General features: G+C 38.3%; 1 protein-coding gene across 3 annotated transcripts in view; it reads left to right on the forward strand.

Moving 5' to 3' along the window:
• CACUL1 (CDK2 associated cullin domain 1) overlaps window positions 1-18637 on the forward strand; it is a 73036-nt gene that overhangs the window by 18396 nt on the left and 36003 nt on the right. For all 3 annotated transcript variants that reach the window (XM_073793907.1, XM_033842528.2, XM_019940084.3), the window contains exons 2-3: window positions 2969-3095; window positions 3981-4083. In XM_073793907.1, coding sequence (XP_073650008.1) covers window positions 2969-3095; window positions 3981-4083 — 230 coding nt within the window. The remainder of the gene's footprint in view (window positions 1-2968; window positions 3096-3980; window positions 4084-18637) is intronic.

The raw sequence follows: 18637 nt of genomic DNA on the forward strand, positions 1-18637 counted from the left end.
TTAATTGAACCGAGTGGTCCAGGAACCCATAGAGTTGGTGTGTTCATTCTTGGCATTCAGTACTTGAAGATTTCTTTCTGAGCTTGTCACTTACCTTCCTTAATTCCCAGCGTTTGGCGTAGAGCAGGTGTATGATGTGGTTTAGGTGATAAACACTTGATAGGAGGTTCAGTAACCTAGAATCACATAGTGAGAAAGTTCTTTGTTTTTCAGTTACTTAAAAAAAAATTTTTTTTTTTTTTAAATCCTTCTGAAAGCAGAAAGGTGGTATTTTGGAGCTAGCGTGTAACACTTCTCAGCATCTGCCGATCTCCTTTATTCACAGGGAAAGCAAGCTTCACTCAGAACCTTTAAAGGCAGTAGGACCTAGCTAGAATTTAATAACACTGTGTTTATTTCTATATTGCACATGACACTACTTTTCTGTTTTTGATCAATTCTTATTTTGTTTTAAGTGCGAGTAGTTTTATGCACAAGGGGGTGATTCTAGGAAGCACCTGCAGGAGTGTGGAGACAGAGACAGGGATGGTAAGGAAGCCATAAAGAAGGCAACACTGCGGCGACGGGAGTGGAATCCCAGTGGGGACTTGGGAGTCAGTGCATACTCACCCAGAGTAAAGGGAGACGCTGGGTACTTACACTGAGTTCTCATTAGTCATTACTTGATGGTGGCTCCTGGGGGTGTTAATTCTCTAGAACTTCCAACTGGCCTCTCCTTCAGGCAGAGCAACCCCGGCAGCCAGAGAGAACACTGGCAAATAATGGTAGGTGTTGACAGTGCCCTTTGTGGATCACTGTAAATGGGTGGGGTACCAACAGTTTCAGCTTCACTCCCAGACATGCTAAGCTTCTCCTACATCCTCGTCATCTTAGTCAACGGCAACCCCATCCTTCGGTGCTGAAGGCTAAAAACTTTAGAGTCATCCTTGACCCTTCTCTCACATCTCACATCCAAACCATCAGCAAATCTTGTTGGCTCTACCTTGAAATATATTCAAAATCTGACCTCTCCTCTTGCCCTCACTGCTACCACCTACTCCAATCCCCCATCATCTCACAGCCTTCTAACTTAGTTTATTGCTAGTACAGAAGCTGGAATGATCCATAGAAAATCAAAGTCAGATTACATCACTGCTCAGAACCTTCCACATGTCCTCATCTTAGAGTGAAAGGCAAAGGCTTTCCATTGCCCATAAGGCCCTCCAGCATCTGGCCTCCTTCTCCCTTTTGTGTGTGTGCCTGTGTGTGCACACGCATGTACAGTTCTTTCTGTTTTTAGTCTTATATGTAGTCAAAACATTCCTTTCCTCTCCATTTTCTTCCCTATTTTTTTTTTAGTGTGGGTTATGTGATTCATTTGTGAATTAGATTCATTTGCCACAGTTTGCCATTCCATCTTTACCACTACATCCTGGGTGAAATTTTGTGTTTTTTTCCATACAGTGAATGTACTTTTTATAGTGTATAGTTCTGCTGGTTTTGACAGATGCATGGAGTGGTGTATCCACTACTGCGGTTCCATACAAAAGAGTCCATTGTCTTAAAAATTCCTTCCTGCTTCCCCTTTGCAGACAGTTCTTCTTTCCACCTTCCAGTCCCACTGGCAATCACTGATCTGTTTTCCTCCCTATAGTTATGCCTTTATAAATAAATGAGAGTCTTACCATATGTAGCCTCTTTGGTCTGATTCTTTGATTTAGCAGAATACATTTAAGATTATTCTGTGTTGGGCTTCCCTGGCGGCGCAGTGATTGAGAGTCTGCATGCCGATGCAGGGGACACGGGTTCGTGCCCCGGTCCAGGAAGATCCCACATGCTTGCGTACCGAAAAAAAAAAAAAAAAAAAAAAGATTATTCTGTGTTGTGTAAATCAATAGTTCACTCCTCAAGTGTCCTTTAAGTATATTTAAGCAAAAAAAAGTGAACTGATTTAAAGAAAATATTGAACAAACATGATATAGGTGGCACATAGACATGAGAAACGTCTTGAACCTGAATGACTAAAATTTGGAAATCAGTGTGATAGAAAGATGCTAGGTCAAGGCTTTGCTTTACCTGGTACCTCTGCCAGTGATTAGCTGTGTGCACTTGGGGAAGTCAACCTTCTGCTCTTGAGTTTCTGATAAAAATAAACAGTAAAATGGCTGATCCAGTAGTTGTTAGCTCCTACCATGGTTCATAAGACACAGGGTATCTTAGGTGCTTTGGGTAGCTCTTTTTAAACATTAGCATTTCATTGTTGTGAAGCACCCATCACCCCTGGATTTCACAGTTGTTAGGACAACCTGTTACAAATGCTTTATTAAATCTATCATGAAGGAATAAGAGCCAGCCATTAAGAATGAGGTACGCCTTCAATGTAAAGCTCCAGTTCATCCACATTTTTTTTCTGTTGGGCTTTTCTGAAGGATAGGCTAGGGAGAGCCTGAGTCAGAGCTGTAGTCATGTCCAGGAGGTACTGGTGGTGCGATAAATCTCTGTGAGTTTTTAGCACTGTAGCATTTGGAATTTAATTTCCATAGTCCTTTCCCTAGGTAGATTTCCCAGAGCTGTCTGTAAAGATGGATTGGAGGTCATAGTTTCCCAGAACTTTATCGTGGTTCGTGCATAGGCCATCTTGTCACATCGTTGGCAATGTGTATTTGAGGGTCAGTGCATGTTAAGAACTCTCCACTGATAACGGAAAGCGGGAAAGGGAACCAGAGATAATTGCTGTTTTGTTTTTATTTTTAAAGATGAACAGATTCATAGTAATTCTTTTTTAAATCATAATTAATGGCTGCTTAAAATCCCTGGCCAGGTTGGGATTTTTGAAATTGGAAGTGGGATAATGATTGAGTTGTATTTAGGTGACACAGTGTCAGTGTAAAATCGGAGAGTCAGTGGGAGGAGTTTGAGAACGCAGAACTGATTTGTGTTTATCTTACATGTGGCACATGGTAATATTAATTTCACTTTTTACTTTTAGTAATGAATGTTATAACTATTGAAGATTATAAGAGCACATACTGGCCAAAATTGGATGGTGCCATAGATCAGCTTTTAACTCAGAGTCCTGGTGACTATATCCCCATATCCTATGAACAGATATACAGGTAAGTCAAGATTTAATTTGCTTGGGTTTTAGAGGGTATAGTGAAGTTTACAGCAACTTGAATTATGACAGTTTGTATGCATATAATATATGATACCTACATTAAGGCTCTGTAAGTTATTTATATGTTCCGTACTTGTGGATTGGGGGTTTGATTTATACTTTTTGCTTCAGAATTGGTTTTCAAATGAAGATAGTGTTAATCCTACCTCAGCCTGCCACGCCCACCATACATAATGCAGAAATTATAGAGGTCAGTGGAAAAAAACAAAAAATATGTAGTTTTAGTATCACAGGGAGATGTTAGCTTAATCTGTTGATGTTTGTGGCACACAAGTTTAACTATCTTTGGTTATTTTGTTTCCCAGCTCCTGGTAAATGGAAGTAGCAAGTCAGTGAGGACTGGGGTGGGTTGTGAGATCAGCCCAGTCACCAGAGGAGGAAGTGACAACTGTGCTGTTCTGCACAAGTGATGCACAAAGAGGTTACACAGCAAACGTTTTTGTTAGTTAGAAACCTGCTGATTGTCACTCTCTTCCTTATTTTGTCATTCATTAAAACGAGAGAGAAACTGGCTTATAAGTAGTTATCGTAGTCAGACTCTCAGATAATCACCCAATATTAGATTATCTAATACTGATAAAACATTTAATAGAATACTCAAAAAGATTATTTGTAGCTGGTGATAATGTCTCTTCCATATGAACACTGATTGGGGCAGGATAACTTTTTGTTTTAAGAGTTGCAATTAGTCACTTTTTGAGGCCTGAATTAATTATTTGACCAGTGGTTACATATTGAGGGTATGCCTTAACCTTAGGTTGAATTAAGTGCTTCAACCTTAAAATCATTAACTTGGTTTTTCTGTCTCCCCTCCTCCCCACAGTTGTGTGTATAAATGTGTATGCCAGCAGCACTCGGAACAGATGTATAGTGATCTGATTAAAAAGATAACTAATCACTTAGAAAGAGTCTCAAAGGAGCTGCAGGTAAAGAACTTATGGTATTGGTTTTAGCTTCTTTGGGATTTTCTGACTGGTTGGAATTAGCTTGTATATTATACCTTTGGAGGCTTGTTCATTTGATTATGATATAAATATATAAATATTTTAGAGATGAATATTGATCAAATGTCTTATCTTTGGAATAGATTAATTTGAAAATTTGACATAAACTGTGGACATTTTTGAATTAAATGTATTTCCGACTTTAATTCTGTTTATTACCATGCAATATTTCTTTTATGTAAAACCTTATTCTGTTAACCTCAGTATTTGGTGACTTTTATATTATAAACGTGTATATTCTAATTTTTTTCTGGAACTTTTTTGAAAATTATTATCTTTGAAGTGTTATTTGCCTACCAGTTTCTAATGTTTGCTAATATAAACAACTGAAGTCAGCATTTTGTTGATAAACCCTCTACAGATGAACATCATCCCAGCTGTAAAATCTGGGGCAAGTTGCAGGAAATATTTTATTTAAGGAAGCACTTGGCTTCTTGATCCTACTCTGCCCCTCCCTGCCTCAGTAAAGTTTCCAGTGCTTGAAGGTCAGGTACTATCTTTATTCCAGGACCAGATCACATTTTAGTTGTGGTGTAGAAGTTACAAGATGTGCAGAAAAGTCACTCAGCAGTAGATCACCAGGGTCCACACCACAATTAGGAAGTGCTCCAGCAATTCTGAAATATCTACAGTTTCTAGCAAGTGCTGGGTTGCTGTTTCGATATTCTCCTCACTTACCTTGTGTTTTTTGTTTTTTTTTTTTTTAAGTATAGCCAGAGCTGTGTTTATCATAGCCAAATATATCTTTTTCCTGTTGTTAGTGTAAATTGTTTTCGTCATCTTTTTGCCATTAAATACAGAACCTTTATTCATTTAATAAATATATTTAGTGCTAGGCATTGTATGTAAACCATAGATGAAACCTGAGATCTGCGCATTGTAGCTTTGAATGATTTGCTTACTAATTCTTTTTTTTTTTTTTTAAATGAATTTATTTATTTATTTTTGTCTGAGCTGGGTCTTTGTTGCTGTGCGCGGGCTTTCTTTAGTTGCGGCGAGCCGGGGCTACTCTTCGTTGTGGCACGCCAAGGGCTTCTCATTGCTGTGGCTTCTCTTGTTGCAGAGCACAGGCTCTAGGCACCGCGGGCTTCAGTAGTTGTGGCTCGCAGGCTTTAAAGCGTAGGCTCAGTAGTTGTGGCTCACGGGCTTAGTTGCTCCGTGGCATGTGGGATCTTCCCGGACCAGGGCTCGAACCCATGTCCCTGGCATTGGCAGGCGGATTCTTAACCACTGTGCCACCAGGGAAGCCCTGCTTACTAATTCTTGACTCTACCCTCTCTCTGAATCCCCACGTTTGATTTACTGCTGAATCCTAGTTATGTTCTATTTCTCTCTTGGCTCCTGTCCACTTGGCCACCACCCAGTCCAGGCCACATCATCTCAAGTGTTTTACTAAAATACTCATCTTAGTTGGTGCTCTGCCTCTAGTCTTAACACATCTAACTAGAATCTTGCGTTTCAGTCAGAGTGACTGCTTCTGAAGTACAGCTCTGATTATCATATTCCTATTAGAATAAATTCTAAATTTCTTAATATGATTTAGGAAGCCTTTCACTTTCTGACTCCTACTTATTTCTGCAGCCTGATGTCTTACCTTTCTGCTCCTGCATACTGAACTTATTTCAGTTCCTTGAACATTTTAGGTACCATCTCACATCTTGGCTTTTGCCATGTTTGCTTAACTGTCTGAAACATTGTTCCTTTTCTTCTGCGCTCTTATTTTTTCGGTCAGTGTGAACTTAACATTTAGGCTGCCACTTAGACATCATTTGTTTTGGGAAACATTCTCTGATACCTTGTTCCCCAAGTCAGGTTTGGGAGCCCCTCATCTGTGCTACTGTAACACCCAGTACTTCATGGTAGTTCATTGTGTAATTTCTGGTTTAGCTGTTCCCCTTCCCCACATTCCCCACCCCAGTATTGTGTCCTGAGAGGGCAGAGGAGCATGTCTGTTTTCATTATTGTGCTGTTAGTACCTTGCCCAGTATCTCATACATACTAAGCATCACTTGCTGAATGAAATGTATAGCAAATGAATGTTTATAAATATTTACTCTCTGTTGGATAGTGAAAGCTTTTCTAGTAGAAATCCGAGTTTGATCTCGTTTTTTAACATGAAGTCTTGGTGGTCTTTGGGGTGCAGGGTGTACCAGAGATTTCATTAGATCGACAAAGAACTCATCTCAAAAAAGATTGTTTTATGAATACTGTGTTCCTATTATTAAAATAATATTAAATATTCTAAAACAGAAAGCGAACCATTTCAATTCAAATTATAAGGATAAAATAATTACTTGTCTTGCTTATAAAAGTTATCTATGAAATGTGAATTGGAAATTTTATAATATGTTTTACACGTATGCTTTGCCATCCCGTGAGTCATTAATTTGACTGATAGAATTGTGATTTGCTAGTTATTTGTCATATTGCAGTTTCTGCTTGTGTAGAATTTTTTCTTGTACTTAATTTTGTAAGCACTATACGACTACATTTCATTCTTACAATTAGAATATTACTGTAAAATGTTTTTTAAAGTTAGAGGGCACTATAGTACTGCGTTATCAAGCTCAGTCTAATTGACAGTTTTGGAAGGCCACTTGGCTACATTCTCTGGCATAAATTTGCTTGATCAATTATCAGTAGTACAAAGGTAACCTGTTACTTGCCCAGGATGGGCTGCACAGGGTACTAATACTTGAGAGTCACTGAGGTTCAGAGAGTAAGTTTCTGAGGTTTTGGAGAGTGAGATCCCTGTCAGTGTCTGTAGAGCTCCTTTATTCTTTATCAGGAATGCATAATAGTTCATCGTACCTTGCTTTACTGATGTACCTCAATTTATTTAACCACCATTAATCCATGAATATTTAGGTTGCTTCCAGTCTTTTGCTGTTACTAACAGTGCTACAGGGAATAATCAATCTTGTAAGTTTTATTATGCTTCGCTTCATTGTACTTCACTGATACTGCATTTTTTACAGACTGAAGGTTTGTGGCAACCATGTGCTGAGCAAGTCTTTCGGCATCATTTTTCCAATGGCATTTGCTTGCTTCTTGTCTCTGTGTCACATTTTGGTAATTCTCACAATATTTCAAACTTTTTCATTATTTCTATATTTGTTATTGTGATTTGTGATCAGTGATCTTTGAATTACTGCTGTGACTTGCTGAAGGTTCAGATGACGGTTAGCATTTTTTAGCAATAAAGTATTTTATTTTTTTATTATTATTTTTAGCAGTAAAGTATTTTAAAATTAAGGTATGTACATTGTTTTTTTTAGACATACTGCTATTGCACACTTAATAGACTACGGTATAGTGTAAATATAACGTCTATATGCACTGGGAAACAAAAAATTCATGTGACTCGATTTATTGATATTTGCTTTATTGTGGCGGTCTGCAGTTGAACCTGCAGTATCTCTGAGGTCTGCCTGGCATGTCATTTACTATGTCCATATTTTGTGGTTCACAAAAGTTGTACCAAGTTATATGCTTCCACTGGTTCTATACATTTCAGAGTGCCTGTTTTCCCTACCATTACTAATATGGCGTATTAGGTAACTAAAGAATTTTTGCTTTATACTAATAATAGGAATAATTCTTATAAAAATAACATAGACGGGCTTCCCTGGTGGCGCAGTGGTTGAGAGTCCGCCTGCCGATGCAGGGGACACGGGTTTGTGCCCCGGTCCGGGAAGATCCCACATGCCGAGGAGCGGCTGGGCCCCTGAGCCACGGCCGCTGAGCCTGCGCGTCCGGAGCCTGTTGCTCCGCAACGGGAGAGGCCACAACAGTGAGAGGCCCGCGTACCACAAAAATAAATAAATAAATAAAAAATAACATAGACAAGGGTGATAGCTCTTTTGATGCTAGTATTTAAAAAACCATATTGATAAATGTGAAGGTAATATACGATGTAAAACCGGGGAATTTAGCTTGTTTTTAGAATCCATACATGTCCTACTTTGAGTTCAGCAATATGGGACTATAAAAAAATCTTACTTTGAAATGATCTTTTTTGTAAAAGAATGTAAACTCGAACCATTGTTAAATAGCAGGGTAAAGTGGATAAAAACATGGGGACCTGGGCTCTGGTCTCAACTCTGCCACTCAGCAACTGTGTGCCTCTTGATTAAAGTGCTAATATCATCTTGTGAATTTTCTCAACGTTAAAATGAAGTGGCTTTACTGAAACACCTGGTTGCTTTAAGCTCAGTTCTAAGATATTTTTTCTTTGCTTCCTGCTTGGCAAATGCTTCTTCATTCTTTTCTCAGGCTTAAACTCATTTGTGTCCACCTGTGTAAAATCTTCCTAGAACCCTCACACTCCCCTCAAACAAACAAGCAAACAAACAGGCCATTGGAACTTTTTCTTCTGTGCATTCGTAGCGTCTTGGCAATAACTCTGTATTGTTTTTGCGACCATGTCTGGCCACCTCACAGCCCTGTCCTCCTTTGAGGGCTTGTGTTTTTATCCTTAGTGCCTGGCAGTTACAGCTCAGCAAATGTTGAGTGAATGCTCAGCATCAAATTTGACCAGTGGGAAGAGTAGCATAATTAGCCTTGTATGACCACTAATCTTTGTGTCTCTAGGTGCTTAGGCAATGAATTTATTCATTGTTCAGTTAATCCAGTACATTAATTTATGCAGTGTTGCAAGTATGTGGCATAATCCTGGTGTAATCTCTACTTTATAGAGACCTTAAGGGCAGTTTTCATTGGGGACAGAGCAAGAGTGTATGCCAGGCCCCATGAGCCAGAAAAGTTTTATTTGGGTGGAGTGTTTTGTTTGCAGTTGCAGCTCTGATTTTAGTAATGATATATTGTTATTATGAGCTAGAACAGGAGTGTGGGATGAGTTGAATTTGACAGATAATCAGAAATTTAGTGTTGGGGTTGATAAAATCAATGAGTTGAACCTTTAGGGCATCAGCCTCTTATCTCTCAAGGGCATCTTAAAATAGCTACTGGTGTGTGTATAGTTTACATGGCCCAGAGTGACTTACTTATCTCTATCAAAAGCCATATATCAGTGTTGGAGGGACTGAAGAGTGTATGAAATAATGTTTCCTATTCCCCAGTTACTGATTTAAAAGCTAGAGAATACTGGTTTTTAGAGATTGTAAAAGATTATTTTAATTTGTTGAACCTAAATGCTTTAATATAACAACATAATCTAACTTGCTTCCTCTTTTAAAAAAATAAATATTGTTTTCATTTTGGAAACAATGACTTTTTGACCGGCAACTTAAAAATTTTTCTTGTTAAATTTATTAAACTACTTATATAGCTAAACCTACTTAGTATTCTGCTTACTCTTGTATTTTATTACATGTATATCTTTACTTTTTACTTACTACTAGATTGTTTGAACTGTGACATATATTTTGCGTTAGTTTTTTTTTTAAACCGTTACCTCCGCTTGTGCTTCACTCCTCTGTTCTTTAAATGTGGTAATGAACATCTCTATTTTATTTTCCTTTTTCCATGCCTCCAGAACCTCAAAATGTGAATTTCCAGTTCTGATTTTTTGATATACTAAAATTGGTTTATTAGTTCAGTAAACAATATTCTGGTCAGTTTTGGCAAATTCTGTTGAAACTTTTAGCAATCACTGTACTTTTGGTGAGGGCTCAAACCAGCTTTTCCAAATGCCTATTCGACATTTCAACTTGGATTTCTTCTTACAGATACTTCATATTCATGTCTGAATCTAAATTCCTCTTCTCTCAAATCAGTTTTACTCTCAGACTTAAGATTTTATATTCACCTTTGACTCCTTTTTTCTCCCTTACCTGTTATTTCTGGGTGATAGTCAAGGTTGATAGAATACGGCAATTTCATTTGCTTCTGTCCCCTTTCATTCCCATTGCTGTCATCTTTTTCCTTATTATTGGTTCATGCCTGCACTAGAGCAGTACTCTCCTAACTGGTCTGCCTTTCTGCAGTCTGTTCTTTTGACTGACTAATCCTCTAAAAATGCTCATTTTTGTTGGGCATACTTTCTTGTTCCAAAACCTTAAAGACTCCTCGTTGCTTTTCTCAATCACAGTTGATTTCTTGGACAGTATAAAAACAACTGAGCTGGTTGACTGGTTACAGGGCTACCTAGTGGGGAACTTAATATAGCTAGCTCTTTCCTGTATAACTCTGCAAGGTACTGTGTTAGGTACAGCCGTCGACATATGATTGATAAGGTAGATAATTTTAGACCAGCCCTCCTGCTGAGAACAATTTTTAAAATGGGCCAGGGAGCTAATAAAAAAATGAAGAATTGTAGGACCAAGACCTGGGAAGAGAAGGAAATCCAGAGACGGGAGACTAGCACTTGAGCCATTTCTCTTCTAGAGGCACCTATGTATTCTGGAAGAAGAGACTGCTAGGCTGAGGAATTTAATAGAGCTTTGATGGGTTTATGGGGATAGAGTAATAAAAATTGGAGGTCAGGTCCCACCAAACCTAAAGGATCACATCCCAGGTATAGTAAGAATAATAAGTTACAGACTAGCTTGTTGTAGCTGACACTTGATTCCTGACTGGATTCAGATGGTTTGGATTTGCTGGCTCCTCTAGTTGCTTACTAGAAGCGAAAGTAAATTCTTCCTGGAGAAAGAACATTATCCTAGACATCAAATTGTTTCCATAATTTTTCATAAACAGTGTCTGACGTTCAGTCAGAAATATGTAGTTATATTAGGAGGTGAGATGATCATAAAACCAAGAGAAATACATTTTTTAGACAAGAATTGGGAGAGTGCTTCCCTGGTGGCGCAGTGGTTGAGAGTCCACCTGCCGATGCAGGGGACACGGGTTCGTGCCCCGGTCCGGGAAGATCCCACATGCCACGGAGCGGCTGGGCCCGTGAGCCATGGCCGCTGAGCCTGCGCGTCCAGAGCCTGTGCTCCACAATGGGAGAGGCCACAACAGTGAGAGGCCCGCATACAGCAAAAAAAAAAAAAAAAAAAAAAAAGAATTGGGAGAATTCATCACCAGTAATCTCTAACTTTAAAGAAATACTGGAATGTTCCTCAGATAGAAAGAAGATGTCCCTAGATGAAAATTTGGAGAATCAGTAGGAATGAAGGAAAACAAGGATAAATATGCAAGTGTAGAATAATAATAGTGATAATGTCTTTTAGGGTATAATATAAATAACCCAAACACATGACAGTTGCATGGAAGATGGAAGAAGATAAAAGGATTTAAAATGTTCTAAGGCCCTTGCATTGTTGAGGAAGAAGTAAAAGTACTCATTTATTTCAGACTATGGGAAGACAAGGATGCAGTCTATAACCTTAGGGTAATCACTAAAAAAAAAAGTAAAACGTGTAATTAACAAGATAATAGAGAAAATGGAATAATTTGAAAATAAAGGAGTCAAGAAAGGGTAGAGAAAGGTACAGAGAACAGATGCGACAAATAGAAGAATAGTAAGGTGTATCAATTATATGAAATGTTGAAGACAAAATGCTGCATTAAAAAAGTAAATAATTATTGGACTGAATGACATTCTGCAGCCTTACTAAATGCTGCTAACATGAGACACATCTAAAATATAAGGAGACAGAAAGATTGCAAGCAAGTGATGAAAAAAGATACACCATACAAACATTAGCCAAAAAAAGAAAAACAATATAGCTACATTGATACCATAAAAAGTAGACTCACAGCAAGAAGCATTATTGGATATAAAGAGAACCTTTTATTATGACAACGTTCGGTTACTAGGAAGATAATAATTCTAAATTTGTATTGACCCAAAATACCCAGAAAAATCAACAGATCCAAAAGGAGAAACAGACAACTCCACAATCATAGTGAGAAATTAACACATCAGTGGCTTTAGCGTTTATCTCAAGAAATTAGAAAAAGAACAACAAATGAAACCCCCAAAAAAGAATTAAGTCACAATCTCTGCTAGTGTACCTTTGGAACAATAAGAAATATTCAGGGAACTATGGTACAAAGCAGAATAAAGAAAGTGCTGTATCAGACTAAAGGTGAAATGATCACAGACAGATGGAGGGTTGAAGAGGAAGATGGCGTTAAAAATACGTCATGAAAAATGATATTTGGGGAGGGGGTGTTCTGAGAGAACTTCCATAAGTAAAGGCTTATGGGTAAGAGAGGTTTGGGTAACAAGGAGTGGTCCTATGCGGATAGAATGTGAGGTATTTGAGGGAGATTGGGAGGTGATAAGGATGAAAAAGGCAGGCTGGGGCCAAATTGTAGAAGGCCTTAAAGGGCCAGGAGTTACATTTTAGGAAGATCGATACAAGACGGATTGGAGTAGGAAAGAATGAGATGTGATTACAGTAGACTAGATGAATTACAGGTCCACAGTCCCTTATCTGTAATTCAAAAATAGAAAAAAAGCTTTGAAAATGGATTTGTTTCCCTTTAAGTTTGGTGCCCAAACTCATTTGGAGTAAAATTTGATTTAAACTCATGTGAGGAAGGAACTTAGTTGGGAACATTCATGTATTTTCTCCCAGAAATATCAATGGATTGATATTCCCAATCTCTACTGGGTATTTTACATAGTATATGGTATATGTACCATAATACCTTCTAAATCTGAAATCCTCTGAATTATGGCACATCTGGCCCTAGGAATCTTGGATAAGAAATTGTGAACCTGTTGGCAATGAAAAGGGAGAAAGAGATGTCTGGGGCACATTGCAGAGATCAAAGAAACAGGATAGATAAGACAATAATTAAGTTGGAAGAGAGGTGGGATGAGAGGATTTAAAGATCATTTTGGTTTCAGTGGAATTGTTAGAAGTTGGTAGTGGGGACTTGAGAGAGGGAAGGAGAATGATAGTGGTTTTAGAATGTTTATTAGTTCAGCTAACATTTAGTGTCCACGTGCCAGGCATTGTGCTAGATGCAAAGGGTACAGTGATAAATAAGATGGATTTGTTCTTTGTACTGTTTAGGGGAAATGTGCGATGGTCATTTTAATATACTGAAATGTGATGAGTAGTAGGATAGAGATATGAAATGAGTCACAAGTCTTGCTGATTTTCTCCCTTGTAAAATGTCTCAAATTTGTCCCCTGCTACTTCCCTAGTTTAGGTCCTTAGTCGTACTTTCTTGAACAATAGAAAAAGATTTCTAGTTTGTATCTTGATCCTGCACCTTCCCTCAATCCATTTTGTTTATTTTTTAGACGTGTCATGTCATTCATTTTCCCAACCTTCTGCCTCTCCTTTTACCTAAAGAGCAAAGACCATACTCCTTCACAAGAATTTCAAGGCTCTTTACACCTGAGCTCAGCAAGATAGTGTAACAGTATTTTGCTTTTAAAATTTAAATGTGGGAGAGGATGTCTTTTTATCTTTGTGTATTTTCTTAGTTTCTTGTGCCACTATTTCTTTCCTCCCTTCCCTTTCTGCAGAGGGGGCATTCTAGTTGTCTGTTAGGGTTTTCCCAGTTTTTAACTTCTCTATTCCCGGTAGGCTTAACTAATCACTTTCTCTTCTTTGCTGCTGTAGCACTTTATTTGTGTTGCTGCTAGAGTACTTAGTTTAGCACTTGGGATATATTTAGTTACCAGCAGGATGTCACCTTTGCAACACTGGGAGCTGCTTCTTTTTTTTTTTTTTTTAAATAAATTTATGTATTTTATTTATTTATTTATTTATTTTTGGCTGCGTTGGGTCTTTGTTGCTGCGCACGGGCTTTCTCTAGTTGCAGTGAGCAGGGGCTACTCATCGTTGCGGTGCACAGGTCTCACTGCGGTGGCTTCTCTTGTTGTGGAGCAGGGGCTCTAGGCACGTGGGCTTCAGTAGTTGTAGCATGCAGGCTCGGTAGTTGTGGCTTGTGGGCTCTAGAGCGCAGGCTCAGTAGTTGCGGCTCAGAGGCTTAGTTGCTCCGTGGCCTGTGGGATCTTCCTTGACCAGGGCTTGAACCCGTGTCCCGTGCATTGGCAGGCGGATTCTTAACCACTGCGCCACCAGGGAAGCCCATAGGAGCTTCTTAAGGGCATGAATCCTGACTTACTTGTTTCTCTTGGCCTGTGTGGTATTGAACTAAGTGCTCATTAGGTGAATATGCTGGTCTTAATGCTATTAATCAGATGTTTCCAGTCAGGAGTGTACTTCTCTATCCCATTGAAGTTAGCCTTGGTCAAGTGCTTTGGCCTGTGGATTGTAAGAGAAAGAGAAGTGTGCTTGGTGAGGCGTTTACCCAAAGATCTGAGCCTTTAAGGTCGGCAGTGCAATTTTCCATGTCTCCCTTTCTCTGCCAAGTGTTCTAGGTGGTAGAGGCTCCCTTAACCTGCGTCCCTGGGTGATTATAACATGAAGCAGACCCTCAAGATGGGCATGTAACATGGGAGAAAGAAAACTTTGCTATATATTTTTTTCTTTTTAAACACATTAAAAATTTTTGTTATTTTTTTATTGAGATACAATTCACATACCCTAACATTCACCTTTTTAAAGTGTACAACTCAGTGGTTTTTAGTATGGTCATGAAGTTGTGCAGCCATCATCACTAATTTCAGAACATTTTAGTCACCCCAGAAAGAAGCCAGCACTTATTAGCAGCCACTCACTAATCTCCCCTCCTGTCAGCCGCTGGCAGTAACTAATCTACTTTGTGGATTTGCCTATTCTGGCCACTTGATAGAAATGGAATTAGTCAATATGTGACCTTTTGTATCTGGCTTAATTTACTTATTAGCATGTTTTCAAGGTTCATTCATGCTTATAGCATGATACTTCATTCTTTTTGGCTGAAAAACATTCCATTGTTTGGTTATACCACATTTTGTTTATCTAAGCTCTGTTTTGTTAAGTCACTGAGATTTTGGGGGGGCATTGACTGGTAAAATCAGTATATGAATTGATAATACTTGGAAGATTCTGTTTTATCTCACTACCATTTGGATAATTGAACTTCATGGATATAACATCCTTCACTCTTAAAACTGTTTTAAATGACACTTAGACAATTTGATTATTTTTGTGTACATCTGAATCCGGAATCCACTAGAGCAGTTGGGAGGCATTTTCTCCCCACGTAATGTTGATAAATTTATTGTATATGTTAATATACTTCATCAAATTGAGAGTATATTTTCACTTTGGCCAAATAAAAATATTCTGGTATTTTGATCTAGTAGCTTTATAGTCAGGAACCCACTAGCAAGTGTGTTTCTTCCAACAGTTTCTTTGTCAGTGGTTTGGAACTTAGACTGTACATTACCACCAAGAAACAGTGTTTAAACAGATTTTGGCTCCCAGGCCAGGACAATAACATTGAATTGTTAGGAACAGCACTGATAATACTAACCTGAGTGCAGGGTCCTGAGGAGGAGAGACCACAAAGACAGAAGCAGAAAAGGAAAATGGTGCAGTTTTTATTCTCAAATAAGGCAGAATTTAGAATAGTTTAAATGAGTATTTGTCAGCTATTTTAAAGGAAGTTAACTAATTGCGTTTAAACCATTAATTTAAATGAATTTAGAGTAATTTTAATGTCTTTTAAGCTAAATATATCAAATATATATTGGTTGAGTTAAATATAATTTAACTCTCAAACCAATTAATAATGGAAATTAATAGAAACTAAATCATAATCAGTCAGCATGACTTAACTTTGCTTCAGTCTTCATAGACGCCAGATTACCTGTAAAAGCTTTCTTGCCAAACTGCCAACAAATGAAACCAAGTTTATCTTCCTGTTTAAAATGGGCCAAGGATTGCTTTGCTATTTGTGTTTTGTCCAGTGGGTGGCAGCATAATTCAACTAGTATGCAGTCATTTGAAAGCTTGTATACCTTTTAAAGGCTATAATTTCTATATCTGTTGAGCTACAAAGTGTGTTTAAAAAAATCTTTCATTCTCCGAAGATAATGCTGTTTACTCCTTGCTATAGTGAGGAAGATTTTTAGATAGAACATTGTTATCCTTTCTACATAGATTTCAAGTAAGGTAAATATCACTGCCAACTGGTAACTATCTCTTCACAGAAAGTCTTTCTTTTTTTTAAAAATAAATTTATTTATTTTATTTATTTATTTTTGGCTGCGTTGGGTTTTTGTTGCTGTGCGTGGGCTTTCTCTAGTTGTGGCGAGCGGGGTCTAATCTTCATTATGGTGCGCGGGCTTCTCGTTGCGGTGGTGGCTTCTCTTGTTGCAGAGCACAGGCTCTAGGTGTGCGGGCTTCAGTAGTTGTGTCACGTGGGCTCAGTAGTTGTGACTCGCGCACTCTAGAGCGCAGGCTCAGTAGTTGTGGCGCATGGGCTTAGTCACTCCGCGGCCTGTGGGATCTTCGCAGACCAGTGCACGAACCAGTGTCCCCTACATTGGCAGGCGGATTCTTAACCACTGTGCCACCAGGGAAGTCCCCAGAAAGTCCTTCTGAATAAGTATTTGGAGATCTATTTTTAAGTCCAAACTAGAACTTAAAGTAGTTGTTACAGTGAAGTTGTTCTTAGAGAATTTGCCAGTGAGACGCCTTAACCCTCTATCAGTCTACAGGCTTCCATTCAGATCATAATTCTAATAAGTTTACTACCAGCCTTTGAAGGCAGGGTCTGTGTTTTCTTTTCATGTGTCCTTATAGAACTTAACATAATGCCAGGCCCCAAAGAGATCCAGTAAAAGTACTTACTAGTTGACAAAAATAAAAACCATATGCTTGCCTTACAGCTGAGATTATTAAAACCACCTACTTATTCCAGTTAAAACAGCATCCTTAACTCAGGAAATGGAATTTATGATGAGCAGGAGAGTCAAATCACTTAAATAATGAATAATTATTTGCAGTTGTTTATTATCAGAGTGTAGAGTACATTTAGGAGTTGTATTCTTTTTAAAACAAACTTTTTGTTTTGAGACAGTTATGTACTTAAATTGGAAGTTTTGCTCAGTGGTAAAAGAGATGAGGCATATAGGAGATTGAGAGGTCCTCCTATTTCATCTGACTTCGGATATTTTCTCTTATGAAGTAATCTTGAACCTTTCGTAACTGTTCTTTGTTACCTAGCTAGTCAGTTAAAAAGCTGAGATTAGAACCTAGGTTTATCTCATTGTTATGTGGGTAAGCTAAAGGAATACAGGATCACAGAAGCTTGGCTTTAATTTTGTTTAGTGTTCAAGTCCAAATAGTATTTGGAAAAGGAGGAAAGTCTTATCTTAGAAATAAGCGGGGAAGAAATTTCCGTATAATTGTAATAGTAATGATAGTAGCAGTTAACTTTGAAAGTTAAGAGACCTAAGAGAGAAATGTCTTCTACTGTCTTTTAGACTCACCTTGACTTTTTTATTGTTGCTTTTAATTAGAAAATCATCCGTACAGCTTATATTAGGAGCATCAGAGATGTGCATTATAGTTCCTACTAGCTCCCGAGATTCATTTACCTTCTACGTAACCTACGCTTTTTGGATACTTTACTATGGAAACAATATCTACACAGCAGGAATGGGAATGGATGAGAATATAATGCCAGATGTATGTATTTGTCTATTTGGAAAGAAATTCCAGTTTTATGTAGCATCTCTGTCAGCCTTAGGTGTAATTAGTGTTGCTTCTGGAGCCTTGATAAATCTGCCTGTTGGCAGAGTGGTATTGCTCTGGAAAGTCATGGAATAAGTTGGTTAGACTAAAAGTATATTACACGCTATTCATTTTTGCTAAAGTTAGTCATGTAGAGGCAAATTTTTTATAAAAAGTAATTTCCAGTTTCATTCAGAAAATAATATTAAGAGAGCATTCAGATCCATTTGTATCGTATCCATAATGCCGAAGTCATACTTGGTAATATAGGAATAAATGTTAAAATGTTAAAAGATCATGAAGGAACTATTTGAAAACTTCTGGCATTTCTGTTTGACTTAAAAAAAACCTTTTCATTTGTCTGCTGTAATTCCCCATCTTTTTATGCACGTTTCCCACCTCTTCTACTGGGTCATAACATACATTAATCATAGTTATTTTAAAGTCTCTGTATGATAGTTCCAACTTGTGGGCATCTCTGTGTCTGGGCCTGTTGACTGTTTAACTCTTGACAGTGGGTGTGTTTTCTTACTTTTTTGGTGTTTCTAACTGAATGCTAGACATTGTATAAAAGCATCAGTAGAGACTGACATAAATAATATTTATGTTTAGTAATGGGCCTGCCACTCTTCTGTTGGGCTGTTGGTGTGAGGAGTTGAATCAGTTGTATTAGTAGTTGACTTGGGTTTGCGTTTTATCATTTCAATAACCAGTAAGGCCTCAGATTCTCTAGCAGTGGACAGTGACTGCTCTGTTCCTAGTGTGAATCAGGAGGGGGTTTTCAGTGCTCCTGCTCTATCCTCAGCCCTTAGCAGGCCCTGCTTTGTGGTGGGGGCCTTTCTTTGCACTGTTGCCCTCTCCCAGCAGTGAGTGGATGGCTGTTGCTTGTTACTTGGTGCAAGGCTTCGGGGGTGGGGAGCAGGGTTTTTGGTTTGGGTTTTTTACCCTGGTTCTCTTACTCCTGCCTC

Source organism: Tursiops truncatus, chromosome 16, assembly GCF_011762595.2.
Source record: "Tursiops truncatus isolate mTurTru1 chromosome 16, mTurTru1.mat.Y, whole genome shotgun sequence".
Classification (NCBI taxonomy): domain Eukaryota; kingdom Metazoa; phylum Chordata; class Mammalia; order Artiodactyla; family Delphinidae; genus Tursiops; species Tursiops truncatus.